Here is a 22,845-nt window from a genome sequence, read left to right as displayed (position 1 = left end):
TTAATTCATACAAACATGCATAGACATATCTATAATTATGTAGTTAAAATTACATACCTTAAATCAAATAAATTAATATGAAAAACCTTGTGAAACTCCAAGTCTATAATTTTTTATTCGCAAATTTAACTCTGCATAAATGTTTGTACTCTAAAGGAAGTTGTTGAAAGTGAAGTAAAAACTTTACAAGAGGCTGTGCAAAACGCACAATGGAGATCTCCCAACGTATACTCACAAATTCGGACCAAAGTGATGTTAATCGATCAGAAATTTAATTAGTATGAAATTTGCAAATGGAACTATCTCCCAAGACACAGGTTTGGTGGAGATATTTGCATCCAAAGCCGGAAAAGTGGGCAGTAAAGTTGGAAAATGATAAATTTGCCAAACCTGGGGGTGTGGTTGTCTGGTCTAGTCAATTTGTCGTAAATAGATATGGATTGTAGAGAATTATTAATTAAAGTGTGTCAAATTAATTTGTATAGTCAAGAATTACATATGCACAAGTTAGTGTTTTGTTGAATGATTTTATATTTTGCTTGTTTTTTAGACCTGTCGAGTCGTTCCTCAGAATACGAAAAGATCGTTTCTGGTAAGAAGAAAATTTGATAGTTTACACGAGTGGAAAGAACGGGTGGAATTTTATAACGTTTCGGGTGCAAGTAAGGATTTGCAAGAAATCACGGGAAGAAAGTGTTTTCAATTGTCAATTCGTGCGTATCGTTATCATTTTTCCGACAGTACCAAGTTGTCTAATCTGACGTTATTTACATACATATGCTTTGTCGGACTTAAATTAGCTGGAGTGATTTATGTATCATATACAAAAGGCGAACCCACACGAAGGAAGATGCATCAGGAGCCCATATTTATTACATATACCGCAGAATTCTGCTCTCTTCTCGTGTCGCTGCCTGCTTCTCCTTTCTTATATATAGTTCTAACAATGCGATGGCGTGAAGTATAAATCTGCGATTTGGTTGAAATTTTAAAATTATGCGGTCCATGTCAGTACAACTAATATTACTTCAGGCAGTTTGTGCGATGGTCGGAATTTGGCAAAATATTTGAGGCCAAAGTTGAGAAACGGGAGATTTTTACCAGGTGGAGGAAGAAAACCCAACTTCCATTCTCTTCCCGTGCTAAAAGTAGCACATTTTTCAACATAGCAAGCTCAAGATTATCTTCAACAACTGGAGAAATTAGTAACGAAATATGCTAACGAGGTAAACAAGTCCTTCCGGATTTAGCTATCCAGATTAATATAACATGCAATGACCTATGATTGCATTAGGCACCCTCCGAAATCAAGGATTGGCTTCCGTACGTTACGGCGGCCGCCAGCGGAATCTTTGAAATCGGTAAAAACATTCATGCTGGATACCAATTCGACCGTGCGGTCGATAGTGGCAAGAAATGTACTGGATCCGTGAGCACAATTATGAAAGTAGGGGCTGCCGCAGAGATGCTTGCTCTCGCTGTGCAGTTTTGGCGTTTGCGAGAGTTTACAAAGCTTACTGGAAGGGCGACAAATTTGCGAGACGAATCCAGAGAAAAGTTAAAGCAAGCTGTGCAACTGATGGGGGAAGCAGAAAAGCTTATTAAAGGTTTCGAATCATTTTACAAGGTCGAAGGTAAAAAGGTTAACATCTGGCAAATGAATAAGGCGACAAGAGCAATATATACTATCTTGGACACCATAAAGGATTGTATCAGTAAGTACATGAATTATCGTTCCGTTTTTTACAAACTTATTATAATCCGTTTCGAAATTTAAATAAATAGTTGGGCTCGAGTTTAGAGTAGGAAACCAAATTCTTCAACTGAAGGGTACGGGGATTTTTCTGGATTCACTCTCAAGCATTGCGTTCGGAGGACTTTCAATGGTTTCTTCAGGATTGGCCATGAGCATGGGCAACCCTGTCTTGGGACTTGTAGGACTTGGTGTTGGGTTGAGTCGAGTTTTCATGGGTGGGATTGGTATAGCAGCATATGATGCCTCCCTGGATTTAATTAAAGAATTGGAAGTCGAGCTGGCGAAAATTTTAAAGTTAGGATTAGAATATAAAGAGTTGAAGGACAAATTTGAGAAACTAGTTGACAGTATTGACACTAGGGACGAAGATGGCGATGAGTGTGTAATTACCGTCAAATGATTCTATGCCCGTATTCAGTATGCAGCTAGCCGTTATACAAGTATTGCTATTATGAAATATCTGAAAGTGTCAATTTGTTAAAAAATAATTGTTAACAGTTTTGTTTTTGTTAATTTTTTGATTGATACCAATGAAACCCAACCTTTGTAAAAAGTTAGTTATTAAGGAAAACCTGAACTCCAACCAAGTTAATGTTTATAATAATAATTGATTTATTGCATCATAGCCAACAGCCTTTGCACATCATGAATGGTTACATAATATTGATAATCATAAAATCGTAAAAATATATAAAATTAATTATTGATCGGAACATAGGTCAAAATATTTTAGCGACTTTATGCCAGAAAAGAAATAAATTATTCAGTAATTTATCACAGTAGGTCACAGAGAAAAGAGCAATATAAAGTTGCATATTGGTAAATTCAACTGGATTAAAATTGGGAATTAATGGATAAATTAATGAGTGTCGTTCAGATTTTAACGAAGTACAGGCAAACAATAGGTGCTCGACAGACAGGTATTACTACATAAGGGGCAGTTTGAATTAAGAGGGATATAAGATTGTCCAATCTTGATACTGAACTTATTAAGGCGCATATAAACAAACATAAAGATAAACAAATAAGCAAATAAACAAACATAAGCGCATAAACAAATCCACAATCTCAATATCATCTTGATTCCATTTGAAAGAAGGGAGGTCATTGATTGCGAAATTATTTCGATTTTCGCCATTTGCAAAATATTGGCAAATATTTGCATCATTGTTTGCATATTCGTGATCGGGCTGAAATTACGCGGACAGGTACATATGTATATAACTTATAAATATTCTACAAAGTACAAAGTTCATTTCATCATTCGAAAGGCTCGTGGCTATGTTAAAAGCATTGGGAAAATGACCGGTTTTGGTGAGGTTCTTGCAAAATATTTCGCGAAAACGCGATTTTGCACCGCATGTTCTATGACAAAGTTTTAGTTTCACTAAATTATCTGTCGATTAAGGCTATTCCGAAGGAAATCGAGATTGGACAGTAGTTGAAGTTCCCTTGTAAGTATTATGACACTTTAATTTACTGCTTTTACCGTCATCATCATGTTCCCAGGTTAATAATACCTATATTGTGCTGCTTAAATTATTCTGTAAGTTAATCTTTTTTATTTAGGTTTTCACCGAGTACTCGGCCCGACCAGTGAGTTTTTTTTTAATTCCAATGGAACTTATATGTTCAATTATGGTAGAGATTTTACTTAAGGTAAACCTAATAAATGGTGTCAAAGTTATTTTTAATTAAAAAATTATGTCTTAATTGAACATTTTAGTTCCATTAGAATTTAAAGAAAAACTCACTGGTCGGGCCAAGTACTCCGTACGGCAAAGTATTTACTCGAACGGCCGAGCACTCGGTACAACTCTAATTTGGACCTAACTTGCGTCAATGGATCACAAATATAATTAGTATGAAATTTGTAAAGGGAACTGTCAATGCGCAGGTTTGGCGGAGATATTTGCATCCAAAGCGGGAATAATGCGCAGCAAATTGGGAAAATGAGAACCTTGCCAGCCTTAGGAGTAGGGGTTCTCCTTTTATGCAAGAATGTATCTCCGCTAAACTTGGACGTTTTCAAGTCAACCAGGGTTAAGATATATCCAAGTTTGCAAAAAATTGAAAGGCTCACTTAGAGATGCCAGTGAGTTGTAAATGAGTTGTAAATGAGTTGATCTTAAATACCGTATAAATATTCACCCACATGCCGAAAATTTAATCTGTAAACATTTTTTGACTCCCAGATAAATTTGGAGTGGAATAGTGCAAGTTTCAAATAACACAAAAATTTCGGTTTTTTTTAAATTTTAGACTAAACTGTTAATGAGTCGTAAATGAGTCGTGAATTAGTTGGAAATGAGTTTAAGACATACGTGGAAGTCCAAAAATGTTTATAGATTAAATTTCTCTCAAATTGGTGATTATTTATAGTTCATTTAAGATCAACTCATTTACAACTTATTTATTTACAACTCACTGGCAACACTAGGCTCACTACGTAATCGTTGTAACGTTACATTCATACGATGTGAATATGTACATATCTGAACAGCGTCATTATTTGTGTAACACGTCCATTTATTACGTTGGGTTAGGTTCCTAACATTACTGCACATGCATACATAATTTGCGCACGTAGTTTTATTGTGCATTGGCATATTTCTCATCATGCCATGTTAAAAGAAAATGCAGTCTAAATAAACAATGGGTCCCCAAAGAAATGTCTTTTTCCATTGTTTCCAAACATGTATAACTCAGCCTTTAACTTTTTCCTCACTCTGCTCCAAGAAGGGAAGGGGAGACGGCGCAAGAAAGAATTATAATGAAGGTCGACCTACTCAACTCCCTGTCCTTGATTCTTGTCCTCCTTGTGGGGTGCCCCCTTCAACAAAAAATGGGTAAGTATCTACGTACGTACATTGCGGGGCTACTTTACACCCTAAAAATATATACAACGCTGCCTGATCAAATTTTACAAAAAACCTTATCTTATTTAGGATTTTATTCATTAACTAGGGTAAATTGCACTGTACATAAATAAATTTGTGTAAAATTTCCTAACGCCTGGGCACAGAGAGGATGACACAATAATTACTGAAACTTTATCCTAAATACAGTTAGAAACATGCTAATATGTAGTTGTCATTGTCTTCTTTTCCCAGAGAGTGAACAGGCCTTTCACAATTTTATTTTGAGGGCTGGATTTTCTAAAAACTTTCATAATCTTATGAAGTTGTAATAATGCAAATATTTTTTTGTCAATAGACCAATAACGAAGGGCATGTAAATATGTATGTACATATGTGTAGATGATCAAAATTACAATCGCAAAGTCAAAAAATGTTGATGCGCAATCTCTCTAATGATCGAATTTACAATTTGTTCATACCTATAAATGTACTTTTATTATGCTAAAACGTACTAATTTCTTCAGTGGGGGCAATCGAGACAACGACGGAGGATGGCCTTTCGGATGCTACCGATGACTCCTCCGCCGCACCGCCACCTTGCACCACGCCGAGCCACCCGGGCTCATCGACGTCCGCCCCGTGCGAGGCCGGAAGTGGGGACGACTTTGACCTTTCTCAGTCCACCCCACCGCCAGATTTCTCCGAGCCGACAAACACCACCATGCCGCCGGACTACATCACCGATGGGGCAGGCTCCAAGGACAATGCGACATCTCCCGATGGCCAAGACAGGAAGGAACGGCGCCGACGGTTTTGGTGGGCCTGGATGAAGAAACATGGCGGGATGAATGGGACTGGTTGGGGCGGGAAACACTGGGGAGGGAAAAATCGGACAGGCTGGGGCGGGAAGAAGAGGGGCGGGAAGTTTGGGAAGTCAAAGCATGGGAAGGGTGGGAAGCGAGGCGGGAATAAAAAAGGAAAGGGGGGAGGAGGTGGTGGTGGGATGAAACATAAGTCAGATAAGGACGGTGGAGATAAGAAGAAAGATTGATAAGATGTGTGCCCCATATTATTAAGGGAAGGATAAGCTAAGAAAAAATTAATAAACACAAAAGTTTAACTCCATCAAATTGCGTTAATTAGTCCAAGAAAAGTTAATGCAAATGGTGTTTGACAAGAAGTGTCAAATTCTTATATCAAATCTGAAGCTATTTGGTAAATAAAAAAGGGAATATTAGTCAGTACGTATCATGGTTTTTTTTATAACCTAGACTTCCGAACACCCACGAAAACTCGCATGAACCCCATTAATTAAGCAGGTGTATGTTTCCGGATATATGATCCTCAAGAATAAAAAAAGTTACGGTACGATGGTTATGCATGGACAACATTGGACGCGATTACCTATTTCAATAGCCAGCTTAGATATTGGAACGGGTATGTGTCCCAGGTATTTCATCGCTAACAATATGCATTATTCAATAATTTGATTAATTAAATGTTTGCATGATTGATTTGCCTTTCCTTTTTCTTTTGAACTGATTAAATATTTAGTAAAGGTTGCCCTGAAATATTTAGTTACCCTTTAAACTGAATTGTTTCTGTGGGTCGATGCAGTGAATCATAATATGAGTCTCATATACTTATGTATATGAACGGGTTTACTTATCGGATTATTTTCATCTGGCTCCGGAGCTGAAGAGTTGCAAACTTAATCTAAACTATAGTTGTTGAGGGGAAGAGTCTGGTTCTAAAAAATGTAATGATCGTTCTAATTCAGCAACTCCTACATATATCTACTGAAAAATAATTGTTTTACAAAACTATACGGTAAGAGTTTAATGTAGCAAACAATTTCGAAATATGTAAAATTACATACATATGTATGGAATGTGTATCCTGTCACGTGACAGCGGAGGGGGGGGTAATGAATTTATCACCACTGGTCACCAAGGGGGGGGGAGGGGGTCAAAATTGTCCAAGACTCGATCACGTGATTTATGGACGCTCCCTAACATTAATTTTTAGAGTTTGGCTTCCTACTTTATTTAGATTTTCGACAGGATAAGGTTGCACCTATATCTTTGTAAGGCAATCATACGTATTTAATGTATTTATATATTTATAACTCTGCTCTATGAGGAACTGCATCAACCCGATATTGTTCTAAAACAACTGGGTTTATCAGTGTTGCTAGAAGTAGCCGTTTGTTGTTGTTCAAATTCTTAATTAAAATTTAAAAAGGTCCGCACATTCCAAGTTGAATAGTTTGAAAAAAATAATATTATTTAGTTATGCTTTACGACAGGATCAAATGCGACCCTTTACCTTTTTTACTGCATTACTCTTAACAACAGTTATGGCTCTGTGTAACTGAGCTTGCAGCCTACATACACAACGAGAATTCTTCGCATTAAGTTTAATAATTTAATTAGCAAGTCTAGACTAGAGCAAAGTCTGGTCTGGCTGTGAAGGCCAAGGTGAGATACCCGCAGCCTATTATGACCACTATGAAAAATTCAAATATCTTTAATTGTATCTCTAAGGCTACATAATTAAGGCATTTGCAAGTATGCAGCAAAGCTACAGACAGGTCCATAACTACACCAAGTTTTCGAACATTTACAAACGATTGTGTCCCACAATACCTCACCTCGTCTTCGCCAATAGTGACGAAATCGTTACATCAGAAATATTCTCAATAATCGCAAGCTTAGTGCTTCTTCCTAATTTGTGAAATCTATAATCAAACACACCTGCATAAAATTCAAACGGCCTCATAGAACTTACTCTTCTGGTCAATAAGTTCCTCAAATTTCCGGACTTGCCAATCTCAACCTGCGGAACGTTCGCGAGTACCATTTTTAACTTCAGAATAGCTGCAGTTGATTCCTCGCTCACATAGATGATCGTAATTAGGAAGATTTGCAGGAGGCACACAGAGGTAAATGCGAAGGAGGGGAACATCCAATAGATTGCAACTGGTACTAAGGTGTACGCAGATACGGACAGGTACAAGGCGATAATAGCGGCTACCATTGTCCCAACTAGTAACATACCAATAGCGACATCAAAAACCTCTCGAGCAGTCTGAAGAAAGAGATGCGTCATGACGTATACACGTAAGACCAACATTAAGTACAGGTTTTTCATTCTCAGCTGATAGATCAGTGTAAGAAAGAAGTCAACTACTCCAATCAGCACGGCGATTATGAAGGCTGCCATCCAAGCGAATTCAAAGATAGCAGTTGTGGTTAAAATAAAACGCACGGCGGCAATTGTAAATGAATGGTATCCATACGCTTGACTGGGCATGAGCCCTTTAAACAGGTAAAAGAAAGGATCCTGCTCGAAAAGGTTTCCCAAAAAAGCTACAATTACGGACAGGGTGGGAGCAAGTCTTATTAACGAGGCAACGCATTTTGTGAAAAGTTCCCACATACGGCGTTTCTTCAAAGGCGTCTTCGACCCTGTCAGGGAAGAATTCTTATAAAAACAGATTATTCTCGATATTTTAAAATTGTCGAGTTTCTAAGACAAACCTACACCAATGTTTTTTTGCTGCACTTATGTCTTAAATATTCTTGTTTGTTTCTCTTAGCGTCTCGTATTACGTTATAGGTCTCTATCTTAATATACATTTTATAATTGCTTCAGTTACCTTTGTCTAATATATTTTCAACACCGCACATATAATCCCACGCTATCGTCCCCACCTGTCCGTGGATTAAGAACAGCAACGCAAACGCGAACCCGGTCACCATGCCCATTAGCATAAGGAATATCTGAATGACTAAGACATAAGTTGAAACATTGTTCACTTTCACGAAGATCTCCCTCAAACATATTAATCCACAGCAGAACGTTCCGAATAATACGGCCGCCACGTTGAAATTCCAGAACAGTAATTCCCTGTGATTCAGTCGGTATATGAATTTTTTCTTTGATCTGTCCCAGCGGACAGGGTGATACCCGAATCTCTGAAATACTTCGGCGTAAACGTTCAGCACGTGAATACTTGGGGATGTCGGCATTGCGAGAAACTTATCGCAATGGAACAAATTGTTGAAATAAAAATGCAAGCCGTATTTGTAACCGTGTTTTCAGCAGCGTATTCCAATTTTATAAATAGCGTGGAATAAAGTTCCAAAATCATAGGTAAATATTTTTTACCGCACGCCCAGAAAGGAATGATTTATCGGTACCGAATTCAAAAATTGAGACAATGAAATTGACAATTTATTTAATCGTATTAGCAATCAAAAAGGGCCAAAGAGAACAGACAAGCCTTGCAAAGCCAGATTCTGATGCCCGTTGGATAGAGTAAAGTGCGAAGCGAGTGCACGAAAAGTAAAGGACGATCCATCTGCATGCGCTAAATAATGCACGTCAGTGGCCCCTGAAGCCATGGGAAAATCATGGAGTAATAAAATTATGGAATATTAAGGGGCCGGTATAGTTTCACCCGTAGAAACGTTTTAAAGTTTTTGGCTAGGTTTGACCCCTACTACCCCCGCAAGTAAGCAATGGAAAAATCCCTTAAATTTAGTTGACATTGTAAAAATACTCAGGTGTAACACAAAAATATTTCCAAATTTTCTGAAACTCCATTCGGTGAGAAATTTTGACTTTCGTAAATAATGGTAGACTCAGTTTGGGAACAACCACTACGCAAAAACGAGAAGTCCCAAAATTTTGGAATTTATGTCAAAATCTAGACAATTTAGTAGCGGAGGGCATATGATCAACGAAAAAGCTGCCGAACGCATTAACAAAGTTTTACAGACCAAACCAGACTCAAAAACAGTGGTTCTTTAGCACTTGTACCATGGTTTGGTCTGTAAGATTTTATTAATGCGTTCGGCAGCTTTTTCGTTGATCATATGCCCTCCGCTACTAAATTGTCTAGATTTTGACATAAATTCCAAAATTTTGGGACTTCTCGTTTTTGCGGAGTTGTTGTTCCCAAACTGAATCTACCATTATTTACGAAAGTCAAAATTTCTCTGCGAATTGAGTTTCAGAAAATTTAGAAATATTTTTTGTGTTAAACTCGAGTATTTTTACATGTCAGAAAAATTCAACTGATTTTTCAACTGCTTAATTGCTGAGGTAGTGGTGGTCAAAGCTAAACAAAAATTTCAAAATGTTTCTAAGGGTGAAACTATACCGGCCCCTTAAAAGTGAGGTGCATATATAAAAGTGATTTATATATATTTATACGTAAAGATGCAACATTTACATCTACGATTACCAACTGAAAATTTTCATTTAAATTCAGTCATTTTCTTTCAAATCCATCCCACTTCACTTCAAAATGGACTTCATTTCTGCACAATATGTATTTATTAAGCATAGGGTGAAAAATTAAGCAGGTGAAAAATCCTTTCATTCCTAGTCATTCATCTGAAATGACAAATCCTCTCAGGTATTTTCGTTTCGTTTATATGGCACAATATTCATTCTCATTCGCAATCCTCACTATCATAATCCATGAACGTGAATGTGAGCGTGAAGACGTATTTATGTATGTCCTTAAATGAACTAATTTTTAACTTGTTTAAGTGTGTACACAGGGTGCCTAAACATTTTTGTTGTCCATGGTATCTCCTAAGGGGGTGATGCAAGGGTGTATTTTTTCAAAAAAAATTAAAAGTTCGGGTATTACACGCAATTTTACTTTGAATTTGGATGGTGAGGCCATCGTGTCAAATCATTTAGGGCCTGGTACCACATTGTACGACATACATATCCAGAGGAAGAAAAATATGGGAGTTCATGGTAAAAGTAAAAAAAGTAAAGTGTCGGTTTTCCCCTAAGGGAAGGAATTCCTTGTTCAGTACAACTTAATGACTGGTCTACCACAAGTTCCCCTAGCATATAGAGTACGGACTCTATTGCGGCTCCCCAAGCAGAGCAAGGTTCCGTAACCCTCTATTAGCCGCTGGCAGCGGACACTTGGGAGCACCCACCCCGTACTATCACCGAGCCGAATGGGATTACTAAGTTTCCCTGGTCTAGGAATCGAACGCTGAACTGCGTGGTGACAGTTCTGCCCTCAAATCCACTAGACCAACAGGGCTTAGTTAAAGGTGCTGAACCTCTCCTTCTTGAGAAATTGCTCGCACTTTTCTTAGATAACTGAAAACTGATACAAGTGGAAAATTGAACTTGAATATTTAACCATCTTACAAATTGAACCAAACGGGTTTAGCATTATATGTGTGTATAAATATAAATTAAATTATAATCAAGTTCTGAACGTTTTAAATCTTTTTTATTTTTGCAATTGGACATAATTGGATTTAATCATTAAAATTTTTAACAAGTATTTCAGTATGCAATATTCATTCTAAATATTATTAAAATTAGAAAATTTATTATTTAAACATATGTACATACACATGCAAACTATTTTAGAATATTTTTTTGCAAAGAAAAATTTGCAAATGAAGAGGGTCCACCTAACCACGAAGATTATGTATGGTAGTAATCGTAACGGTTACAATTTGGCAATGATTAATTAGAGAATTAATTAATCTAACTATTAAACGTAGATAATTATAAGTCAAGTTAAAATTCAAATCTAAATATCGTCAAATTGTATATTTGAAATCTCTGCATGTATATTTATTTTTCTGTCTCCCACGTTCATTGTCTGCCCGAAGTCTTTACGAATATAGGACTTATGCATATTTGTAAATGTTTGAAATATTTATAGAAATTGTATACATTGCAAATTTTAAACCTATTTCATCCCCTTGCGCTCTTTGTCTCCCTGAAATACGTACAAATATATAGAGGTGGAAACTCACATTATATTTCCGAACTTTACCTAATTTTCTAATTTCCTCATCCTCTCAATCTCCCTCCCCCTTTCGATCACGTCATACCTCAAGTTCGGAAACGTTGTCGCAATCCTTTCATAAAACTCGGACTCTGCACAGGTACACACCCCTTTTCCATGGGCGCACCCACACCTCCACATTTTTAAATCCTCCTCACACGGAAACCAAGTGTCCAAACTTCTCAAAGTCTCACAGGGTACGAGATCCTTCGCCAGAAACGTTTTTCCCATAAAAATCCGGGTTTCCTCCCGACCACAGAATTTCTTTGCCCATTCCGACGTTTTGGCGGTGATGGGAATCTCCAACCGCACAATTAACCTTTCCAGTATGGGAAATTGTTTGGCATAAACTAACTCAACGTTATCCCTACCTGTGTCAAATTTTAAGGAAATGTCGCGCTGCCAGTCGCCATGTCTAGCATAAATCCCTCCTTGGTCTCGCGAAATCTTTAAAACCTTCAATTTTGGAAGGATAGGAATTCTCAAGGTTTCTCTGCTATGATAAATCTGCGTCGGAACAGCGGGAACGTATGAGATGCAGAGATATTCTAACTGCTGGGCCAAAACGTGTAGAAGATCACCAGCGCCATCTCCAATTTGCGGGTTAACCTCGAGCCGAGTAATGTTCGCGTAAATTGCCCCGTTTCTCACCGGCTTTGGCGGGAAACGTTCCGTATAAATGGTTCTTGTGAGATATTCAATTTTACCCAGGGGGAGATCACTCTCTTCCATAATCCAGTCCGGCATGTCGACCAGTGTCAGATTTCTGACGTGCCCGAAAACCGTGAGGCTTCGCGTAATCAAAGAAACAATTGTTTGCACCCTTTCACGAAAATATTGAAAGGCCCAACTACACATTTTAAACGTTAAACTGGCAAGTTTTGGCGGGTAGGTTAAATTATCGGGGAACAAATGAGTCCAATCGACTCGTTCCGAGGATAAATATTTGTCCTGGGAGAGCAATCTAAGGTCAAATTGTAGTGACCTTAAGTTTACCAAGGATGCGGCCAGTTTCACCACGTGACTTTCGACCTGGCTGGAATCGTCATGGCTTAAGAAATCAATTTCTAGCTTTGTTACACATTTGAAATTCAGGGAGGTTAATAAATCGAATTTGGGAAGCAAAATCGCTCTGTCATCGGAGTACTTGGATATAGTTGATATTTTGACGTGTTTCAGGGCCAGGGTCGTGTACGGGACGAGGTCGGTGAAATCCTTGGCAGCGAAGAGGTTAAGGTCAACCGGGGTTCGGGCGAGGAGATGGGTCAGAGCTTCCGCTTCCCAGGTGGCGTTGACAAGAGAGCAGGACTCCAAGTCGGGGGTGGGGAGGAACGCCATAATTCTAGAAATTATCTGAAAAAAATGGGAAAAGTTTACATTTTGGTTAGTTTAAAAGTACACCCTAAGGAAACTTTGGAAATTATCTCGATACGGTAAAAAATGCATTTTATTTTATTTATAGTTGGGACAAATAAAGTTAGGGACGAAATGATTTCTTGCATAAAATTTACTGAGAGATGAACGGAAATTCTATAACGTTTGACAAATTTGACTATTCCAGATTTTTTAAAGTGTACAATACATAAAGTCAATAAAACAATACCTCTGGCAAGCTGGCAATTACATTAATTGATTCTTTAGGAAAATTCTCCATTTCGACGGGAACTTCAATCTGGCTTATTGAAAAACTAGGAACGCTGTTTTTTCTAAATTTATCGCTGGAAATTGAGTACTGGAACGATTCACTGCTACTCTTTAAATATGATAGTTATTTAGCGACTGATTTAAAAAATATATGTTACGAGCATGTTTGACACACATAAATCGAATGAAAACCCTTTTGTACTTTTCACTCATCTTAAATAAAAGTATTTTAGAAGGGTTCTGTTCTGAGCTAAATATAAATAAGGTACATATGTACGTACGTACTTTTGCGAGAAACGACTTTGTTCCGTTTTTTCCCCTTTGTGATGGAAGGATTAAAACTGGTACACGATAAATATAGCATTTGACCCTAGATATGTATATTCTACCCAAATTGTATATACGTAGATTTGTATATTATTATAAACATGTATTTATGTTCATGCATATTCTCCACGTTGGTCGGAAGCTTGACGGAATGCAAGAAGGGTGCGGAGGAAAAAAGAGGCTGGAAACCACCCTTGGCTTCATTTCGTATCTAATTTGGTTCTTTTAGGTGGGTTAAACATTTAGATGTAAATTTTAGATAAAAATTATATTGGTGCGTTGTTGCACAGTAATTTTTTAAGGATTTTAAGGATTGGAAAGTTAGAAAATTTTATAAAGCTGGGAAATATTTATAATTTTAGGAGTTTCCTTCGCTGAAATTTTTTAAGACTGCACGGGAGACAATGAACGTGGGACAATTAAAAAATAGATTTTGAATTTAATACTATGGTATATGGAGAGATTTAAAATTTTATGACATGCAAATTTAAAGTTTACCTTATTAGTTTGTACTATTTAATTATCAAAGCATAAATTATGATTCATAATCAATCAATCAATGGCACTATGGTATTAATACATTGTCTTGACCCTTCGTACTGATGGCGGACGGACGCAGAGAAAGACATATGTACATGGACAAAGTCAGACGACAAGGTATTCGATTGCTAGGGTTGACATTATGAGAAAATAAATATTTAAACATAGTACATGACACTGGAGGAAATTGATTTTGATGGAATATAGATATATCAATTATTCATTTGGTTATGCAGTTAAAAAGATGGCTAGCAGTCAATCTTGCTTTTTACATTTACATTATGCATGAAATGTGCCGAATGTGTTGCGCTTAATTGAATATATAACGATGTGAATACCATGTTTGTTGAGTTAAATTGGCTGCAAATCTTTAAGCATTTATGTTTTGAGACTTTCTATCACCTTTCGTCAAACCATACTATCTCAGCAGTAAAATATTGGTGGTCATGCACTTCATAAGTTTTTAGTAAAGGGAACCGCTACAGTTTTGATGAACCCCGGAGCGGTACCGGCTTGAAGTCTTCTTCTTCACTACGCTATTTCTGTAGCTACAATTTTTCGAAAGGGAACATCCACATATTACGTCATCAAGAGAGTGGATTGGTGGTTTTGGGTATTATTCGGGTTAAGCGTAGAATGAGTAGGGTAGCGAAGGGAATGTAATCCAAAATTTAGCGGTTGCTTTCTGACGTAATATATGTATGGACGTTCCTGCATGACCTAGTCCCAGTACCAGGTACCATTTAAATGCAGTCTGTCGACGGTGACTACAGAATACAGACTAATATTTTATATTTCTTGAATTCTATTATATATTCGCTTGATTTTTGCTTGAGTTAAGATATCAATTTCCTATAGCCGACATATTTATGTACCTATTTCGTAGAATATTATATAGCTTGCACTTTTAAAAATTTTATTTCCCAAGCGACTTGATTGAATAATTGATTGAAATTGATTGAATAGATTTTCCGATGATTAATATTTAGACATTGAATAGCTTTCGTGTTTGACAAACTCTACACAAATCTAGTAGCCGAAAATCTGAACGAACGACGATGTAAGATTACACATACAGACAAACAATAGTTACTACGAATCTACGTATGAATATGTGCAAAAGTAGATTTAGGTTTTCAAAAGATAAAACGTTAAGATTTGAAGATATTTGGGGAAATATAATTTACATATTTACCGCGTAACTTATCTCGAACTGGACCATTTGAATCTTTGTTTCCTTGTAACGTCGCCCTGCGAACATGAAGTTTAAACCATCAGCTTTGTTAAAACTTGGATCATTTTTCGCGTACCTTATCTTAAATTCGACCATTTTCAACCTGTATTTTATCGTAATTTGATAGTTGAAAATGAAGTTCAAGCCATCAGCTTTGTTACAACTACTCTCATCGAATATTCCATTGGTTGTGAATAGCTTCAAGCTGTTTAACTGCACAAACATTGTTTCTGTCAAGTTTTCCAAGAAATTCGAGCTGTCATATATGAGTTTGAAGACAATCGTACCTCTACTATTTGCCCTATTCACAAGTGTCATACATATTTCTGGACCACTAAATTGGTTACGAACCCATTGGTTGGCAACATTCCCAAACTGGAAATTTGTCCTCGTTGGATATACCGGCTTTCTCAATGGAGTCATAACAATCGGATTGATGCATATCCAAAGGGTGAGGAAAGAGATAATGGTAATGCTAAAAGCATGCCTCGATACCGAACTGCAACTAATTCGTGAAGGTAATCAACAAATGGACTATGTCGAAAATGGCCCTTGGGTAGTTGTAATTTTTGTATGGCAATACAATACATTTTTTGGATCCGACATTTTGTACAAATGTATTCGATGACCAGTATAAACGTTAATAGTACAAGCAATGGTCAGCTTCCCGTATAGTTAATGTGCTTCAAGAGAATGCTAACTGTGACCCTTTGAAAATAGTTAAAAACAAAAAGTTTTCTTTAAAATAAATACATTTAGGTATAAATATTATAGTTTTAAGAAGTATGCGAACATGGTTATTTAATTTCGGCTAATATCTAATTTAAAAAAATGAAACTCATGATATTAAATTTATATTTATATCTTTATTTTAACCAGGTGTGCCCGTCTATGTGCATCGTTATTTTGTTATATTCGGCGCCACCGTTGTATCGACATTTGTCTTGGTTCCATGCGCAGTTTCAGTCATGAGTTTCTTTCAACCTTGCATGCCTCCGGTCCTAACTAGCACAATGATTCTAAACTGTAAGAATTGGAGGCATGACGGAGAAGCAGGATTGCTGATCAAATTCGTTGTCGGAATCTATGAATTCTACGCCTGGATGGTAATCCTTGGTACTGTTGGGATAGGTGTTTATGTCGCTTTACTATATCCCGTGGAGGTGAAACTTCTCATTCTGGATTACATTGAGAAGTAAGGATTTTGAGTATTAGCACAATTTTAGTATTGAACAATTTATTGCTAAATTATATACATGCGGGGATCTTTTATTATTAACAGGAACGAGATGGGAGTTAAAAGGCCAACTAGTAGTTACCATCTCTACAAGTACCGAGTGCTTCAGTTGATAACTACGTACCACAACAATGCTTGGTGTCAACCGTCAGTTCCAGTCGGTATGGGTGGCATTGCCGTTGCGGAAACTGTATCACTCTATATCTTGGTAACCTCGTATTACCAAGCACCTATCATAATTCTGCTGTTGTTCTTAATCATTGCCTTGGATTGTTTTGTGGTAATTCACGTGGTTTGAAAAATTTTAGCCAAGCCGTACTCTAAATCCTCCAGTTTAATGGCATATATGAAAATTAGAAATTCCTCGAAATGGGTAAGACACTTTATGAGATCGTGTCAGCCATCGAAGTTGTCGATGGGGGATGGCACGTTCTTTGACCGGTTGACGCCTTTTGTAGTGTGGCAAAAATGTAGGCCTTGCCAAACTGATTCTTACTTTGTTTGAAAGGTTTCCTAGTTTTGAAGGATTTCCAGGTGAAGACACGATCCATGTACAGATCAATTTCAGTCGACCTTACTATAAAAATAGAAGAATCACAGTTACTCAAAACTTCCCGAGCGTCGTTTGTCGATAGCCATTCCAGTGATTGTATAACGTACTGGAGCGTGTTCTTCTCAAAAAAATTAAGAATCTGTTTTGCAGCCGCACATAGCATTAGAAATACATCCATAGTTCGGGTCTGAATTCCATAGTTAAGAAGATACGTGTCGTAACATTTTTTAAATCGTTGTAGGTCAGTTGATTCACACATGATAAGGGCAGCATATTGTGGTTCCGAAATACTGGTACTGCTATTCCTTAGGTAATTCCTTTCCTTATTGTCGAGAAAATATGGTACGTAAACTGCTTGCATGTGCAACTTATTAAGAGCCCCTTTAAATTGTGTTCCAGGTGTTATGTTGGCCTTAAAAAGAATATGACTTAGCATGTCATATTCTGTTACAGCTGGATCTGAATAAATAACTCGAAACTTATTTTCGAACACTTCGTCTATGGTTTGTGGCGTTTCTTGCGTAAGGGGGGCTATTAGATCGTTAACAACGATACCTTTGTATCCGTTGCTTAGAATTATGCAAAATATGATCCACATGGGCCATACAACTCTTAGGACACGGACATTCCTCAAATTCCTCAACTTCTTCAACATGAATCATAATTTATGCTTTGATAATTAAATAGGAATAAGGTCTGATATGACATCAATCATTGCGCTGAATAAGTGTGCTGTAGAATCCGTTAATGTAACTAGCCAACTCATATAATTTTTCGGCTCCGTCACTACGGCACGAATACTGGCACAAATTGATACGATGCTAATAAGACTCGCAATCGATATCCAAACTTCAGTTTCGTATGGGCGGTAATATGCGTTAAATCCAAAGTTGCTTCTGGATAGGGCAGGAGAACATGTAAGGGTAGAGAAACTGCTTTCCGTCCAGAATAATAAATCCTCGTAATTTCTTACGAAATCTGGTTGACTAAGAAGCACGCGACTTCCAGAAATTTGGCGGTAGTACTTACGCCTAACAAATTCAAAATATTCCTTGCTAAACAATTTTGTGGATGGTCTGACTGCACTAGGTAGCAGCTCTAGCAAATTTTCAACGTTCAAATTCCTGTAAAAGGTAATTATCCACACCAATATATGTTTCTGTATGTCGTCCCGACGAATGCGAAACCATCCAGGGTTTGTCGCAAATTGCTTCAGTGTAATTTCCCAAGGCTTTGGGACACTAGCTGTTTCATAATACCAGTTTGCATTAAGCAGATCAAAGTTATTACCGTTTTCTAGGATTTTACCAGCTAGCATGTCTTCAGAACCGTTGAAGACAGGAATGAGCTTTCCATAAAGGACTGAAGGATCAGTAGATACAGTTGAACAACATCTGTAATGGTAATTGACCGTTATGGTTGAGACATCGTGATGAAGCGAGACTAGCATAAAGGCGCCATAATAAGGCAGAACCCATTGGAATGGCTGTACTAGACCTTTCTGAAGATCTGCGTTGGAAATGTGCCCTAACACCAGTCCGATGTAAGTTTGGGGAAAGAAATTAAGTGAATCGTGATCCATCTTATGATATATATTTCGATTCGCTGTGTTAGCAGCCTTCTTGAGGACATTGTAATCCAATAAATTGTTGGCAATAAATATTATCGCTTTACAATTCAACTTAACCCTTGTTCTAATTGTGTCCTCGATACTGGTCCGGGGTAATGATCGGTTGTTTCCAATGTGTGGGAGTGGTAACTGTGTGGATATAGGTGTTTCCCCAAGGTGGATAAGATTCAAAGGGGCTATTTCGTGAATTATCCTAATATCGATTGAATCTCTCGTATCAGACGTAACAGTGATCATGGTTATTCGACAGATTTTAAACACTAGGAGACTATCTTGGAAATGCAATGAACAGATGAAACGAAATTTGAGACATGTTAAAATTGAAAAGAAAAACATTTTGTTCGCCATAATTGTGAGGTATTTCAAGCATATATGTCGTATAGCGATAACAGGTAGAACTGCATGAGCTAACTAAAATTCAAAGTGAGATTAGTTTGAAGGACAACGAATAAACATGTAGCAAACCAGAGGCTTTTATCGACCAGTAGAAACTAAAATTATGCATCAATAAATCGCACTCTTAAACCAAGAAAAACAGTAGTAGAAATCGGATAAATGCATATTCACTACTCAGGACATTTCATTAAATCAATTCGGTCGATGTGCATGCAACTAAGGCCTTCGACTTACCCATAAACTAAATAATTAATGACTTAAAAAGCTTTGAATTTAGGATCTTCTTACCGTAATAGCCACGGCTAATGTGTATGTAGCGATTTAGTACAGTAAGCAAAAATTTAAATCGTACCCTTTTCTGTCAGGTCATAAATCCATGGTTTTCAACTTGATGGAAATAGATTAATATTATGTAATACATCAGTCTTATAGGAAATTTAACGTAGATTCCGAAAATGAGATGCATTTTTTGTTTTTTCTTACCGATTATGAACCACTAATTAAAACGTTGGGAAAGAATTAAAATCCATGCAAAAAATTAAATCGTACCCTTGCGGGTTTTTAATGAAAATTGTGTCTAATAATTAGTTAACACTTTGGAACGCTTTGGATTACTTCAATTATAGTTTTGACACCCCGCAGCATGAATTCTAATAATTCTTCGTCACCTCTGGTCTGATGTTTACCCACACTTTGGATAAAATAACATGCAAGTCATATTTGGACTTCGGTTTTCGGTTCGAAATCCTCCTAACTAATTGTGCCCATAAATATTCGATGGGGTTGAGGCCAGTAGACTAGGCAAGCCAGGGAAGAGCATTCAATCCCTTTCACTCTAGGTACCGATGAATAAACTTCGCGTATTTTCGGGATCCGCGTAAAAGTGCAAAATTATTTTCGTCATAAGTCTCAATTTTCTCGCTCAGCGGACTTGGTTTCCCTCCAGAATTGTCTGCTGCACTTCCTTCTTGATGATTGACTCAATAAACATAAATTTCCAACACCATTCCAAAGTTTTTGGGCCCAAACCATCAAAATCCCCTTATTATTTTACACGGTCTTTTTCGTGCATTTGGATCTACGGGCTTCTCCAGGTTTCCTCCATATCTTCATGACTGCATTTGGCCTAAATACGTTGGACATGCTTGTGTCATGCTGATTGACACGTTTTCAGTCATTCAGAATCCTAACGCTGAGGCCCAGGGTCCATTTAGTACGCTGTGAAATATTTGACTAATGAATGAATGGCTTCTTGCTCGCACTTCGACCCTTAAAGCCCCTTCCCCGGGTCCGGCTTCTTATTGTTTGAGTGGAAACCGATGCTTTGAATTGTTCTTGAACTTCAGGTGCAATTTTCGGGTCCAAAAGTCCTCAGATGGTCAAGATCTTGCTGATTATATTTCGAAGCTCGCTCTGTTGACTGCCGCCTTGTGTCCGATTCAATGAAAATTGCATAAGAATCCAGTTTTTTCCATGTTTGAAGAATGAATTGGATAGTAGGCTCCTAAAACTTCGTCCCCAATGCAATTTTGTAGTAGGATAATCCTGACCTATGCAGAAAAATGACACACAGGATATAGCTATTTTCTGCTCATTTTGCGGGATGTCTAGCTGCATCAAAGTAAAAAAATTTGAGAAATTTTACGTAAAAATATTAAAAACGGTATTTCAATCGAATTTCGGTTAAGAATTATTGTTTTTGACCGTGTGGAAGAATCAGATGATCGAAAACCCGCAAGGGTACGATTTAATTTTTTGCATGGATTTTAATTCTTTCCTAACTTTTTAATTAGTGGTTCATAATCGGTAACAAAAAACAAAGAATGCATGTCATTTTCGGAATCTGCGCTAAATTTCCTATAAAACTGATGTATTACATAATATTAATCTATTTCCATCAAGTAGAAAACCATGGATTTATGACGTGAAAGAAAAGGGTACGATTTAAATTTTTGCTTACTGTATGTAGCATAACACGGATTATAAATAGGTATGTAAGTGCACAAAATAAAATCGTCCGAGAATATGTATGTATGTACATATGCAAATACTTCTACGTTTATGTATAAATACGTAGATCCAAATAATGCAATTGCATATCATATCAAGGTGTTAGGAGAAAAACGTATGTCAAACGTGACTAAAAAATGTCAACTCAATGTCAATTTCAAATGTCACTAAAAATGCGATGATGCAAAGTGTATGCATATGATTATGTTTCAATTTTGCAATCATGTAGTACTAATAAATGGAATAAATATTTCCTAAGATATATACTTTTTAAATTTTTATTTGCTTTATTTTTATCATGATTTTATTCACTTTAGTATAAAATATGATTTACGTTTGTTTAAAAAGGCAAAGCAACCAATACCGCACAAAATAATGTCCATCCGAATTTAAAAAAAAAACTAAACTTTATCTGTATATTATCGTCCATACTAAAAACATCTCACCCAGCTCCCGTCCGGCTGAAAATGTTGCAAAACTGCAGCACGCTGAACTGCGATACTTATGTATTCTTTTATGAGGCACCTACTTACATATGTACGCATGCACGAGGGTGGGAACTTGTCACCACTTAAAAACAACCTTATCTTCTTGATTCGATGGCTAAGGACAGTTGTCAGAAGCGGGAACTCAAAGTCCATTTTGTTTCCTCCCTACATATACATATGAATTTTCACCAGATTTCTTCCTCGCAAATACCCATTACACGTGAACACATATTTGTCATCATCAGTCATGCTAAACTACTCAGAAGTTAACGACAGGATAGTACACTTCAATTATTTAAGTGATATTGTTTGTATAAATATATTGATTTCCTTAAGCATGAGGGGTAAAACAGGTATGTATTTACATATTTATTAAGTAGCTTCAGTTACTTTATGCGAAGACTTTGTCCGTCTGTCCGTCTGTCCGTCTATCCATCTGTCCGTCAGCAGGATAACGGGAGAACGGATCGAGATAATCGAAATCAATTTTCGACATTGTACATGAGACCCCAGGGGGAGGATCCTATCAACTTTTGGGGCCACTAAGACCACTCTCCTTGGCGCCAGGGGGTGTGGTAGGGGCAAAATGAGATTTTTAGTGGAATTTGATCCATGAATAAAATAGAGTGAAATTAAGTGCTCCCGAGTTGTGTCACACCCCCTCTCACCCACGGGGCGTGGTCGGGGCGAAATGAGATTTTAAAAAAAATGAATCTATGGATGAAATAGAGTGAAATAGAGTGTTCCCGAGATCTCGTGGGAGTGGTTGGGGTAAAGTAGTCTGAAGCTACTTCCTTATGTGCGTTTACGGCGGTTTATTATAAATTGAATCCTGTAATGGGAATGATTTAAATGTGTGTCTATCAATCCACCTCGAACGAGCGTATTGACGTTAATAAGTATGTGATTTTCGAGATGCCAATTTCACCAAAGTGATCCCAGTTTTTGAAGTACCGATGGGGCGGTGCCACGGAGAAGAGATAACTTCATAGTTACATACATACATACCTATGTCGCATTTTGTGCTTTGACAGGCTTACACGAATTATTGTCTATTTGTTCATTTGCTATTTGCATTCATTTCATTCATTCATTCATTCATTCATTCATTCATTTGCTAAAAGTAGCAAATATGTACGTGTACTTGTAATTATGCACCATAGTGAAATTTGCATAACTACTACGCATGTAACACAGAAGGATTGATGTATGTACATATGTACGTAAATTTAGCGAGTTAATTACACAGTTTGCCTTTGGTTTCCTAACCACCGAGAGTAAATATTTCTCATTACAGGTTTGTTTAAATTCCACAATTGGTG

At 37.2% G+C, this 22,845-nt stretch overlaps 3 protein-coding genes across 3 annotated transcripts; 2 read left to right on the top strand and 1 right to left on the bottom strand.

Annotated features, from left to right (window-relative positions):
• The first annotated feature begins 293 nt into the window (after positions 1-293).
• LOC118433197 lies at positions 294-2,405 on the top strand. Its single transcript, XM_035844882.1, has 5 exons — positions 294-425; positions 551-592; positions 1,170-1,226; positions 1,295-1,715; positions 1,786-2,405. The coding sequence occupies exons 1-5, from the start codon at positions 294-296 to the stop codon at positions 2,154-2,156; spliced, it is 1,023 nt and encodes a 340-aa protein (XP_035700775.1). The 3' UTR covers positions 2,157-2,405.
• A 2,124-nt stretch (positions 2,406-4,529) lies between these two features.
• LOC110861684 (guanyl-specific ribonuclease pgl-1-like) lies at positions 4,530-5,668 on the top strand. Its single transcript, XM_022110808.1, has 2 exons — positions 4,530-4,605; positions 5,142-5,668. The coding sequence occupies exons 1-2, from the start codon at positions 4,530-4,532 to the stop codon at positions 5,666-5,668; spliced, it is 603 nt and encodes a 200-aa protein (XP_021966500.1).
• A 5,366-nt stretch (positions 5,669-11,034) lies between these two features.
• LOC118433195 lies at positions 11,035-13,271 on the bottom strand. Its single transcript, XM_035844880.1, has 2 exons — positions 13,068-13,271; positions 11,035-12,817 (listed from the first exon to the last, which is right to left on the bottom strand). The coding sequence occupies exons 1-2, from the start codon at positions 13,116-13,118 to the stop codon at positions 11,453-11,455; spliced, it is 1,416 nt and encodes a 471-aa protein (XP_035700773.1). The 5' UTR covers positions 13,119-13,271; the 3' UTR covers positions 11,035-11,452.
• Between the last annotated feature and the right edge of the window lie 9,574 nt (positions 13,272-22,845).

Source organism: Folsomia candida, unplaced genomic scaffold (genome assembly GCF_002217175.1).
Source record: "Folsomia candida strain VU population unplaced genomic scaffold, ASM221717v1 Fcan01_Sc044, whole genome shotgun sequence".
NCBI classification, from domain to species: domain Eukaryota; kingdom Metazoa; phylum Arthropoda; class Collembola; order Entomobryomorpha; family Isotomidae; genus Folsomia; species Folsomia candida.
Note: the sequence above shows the minus strand (reverse complement) of the source record. Positions and strands in the feature narration are given on the sequence as shown.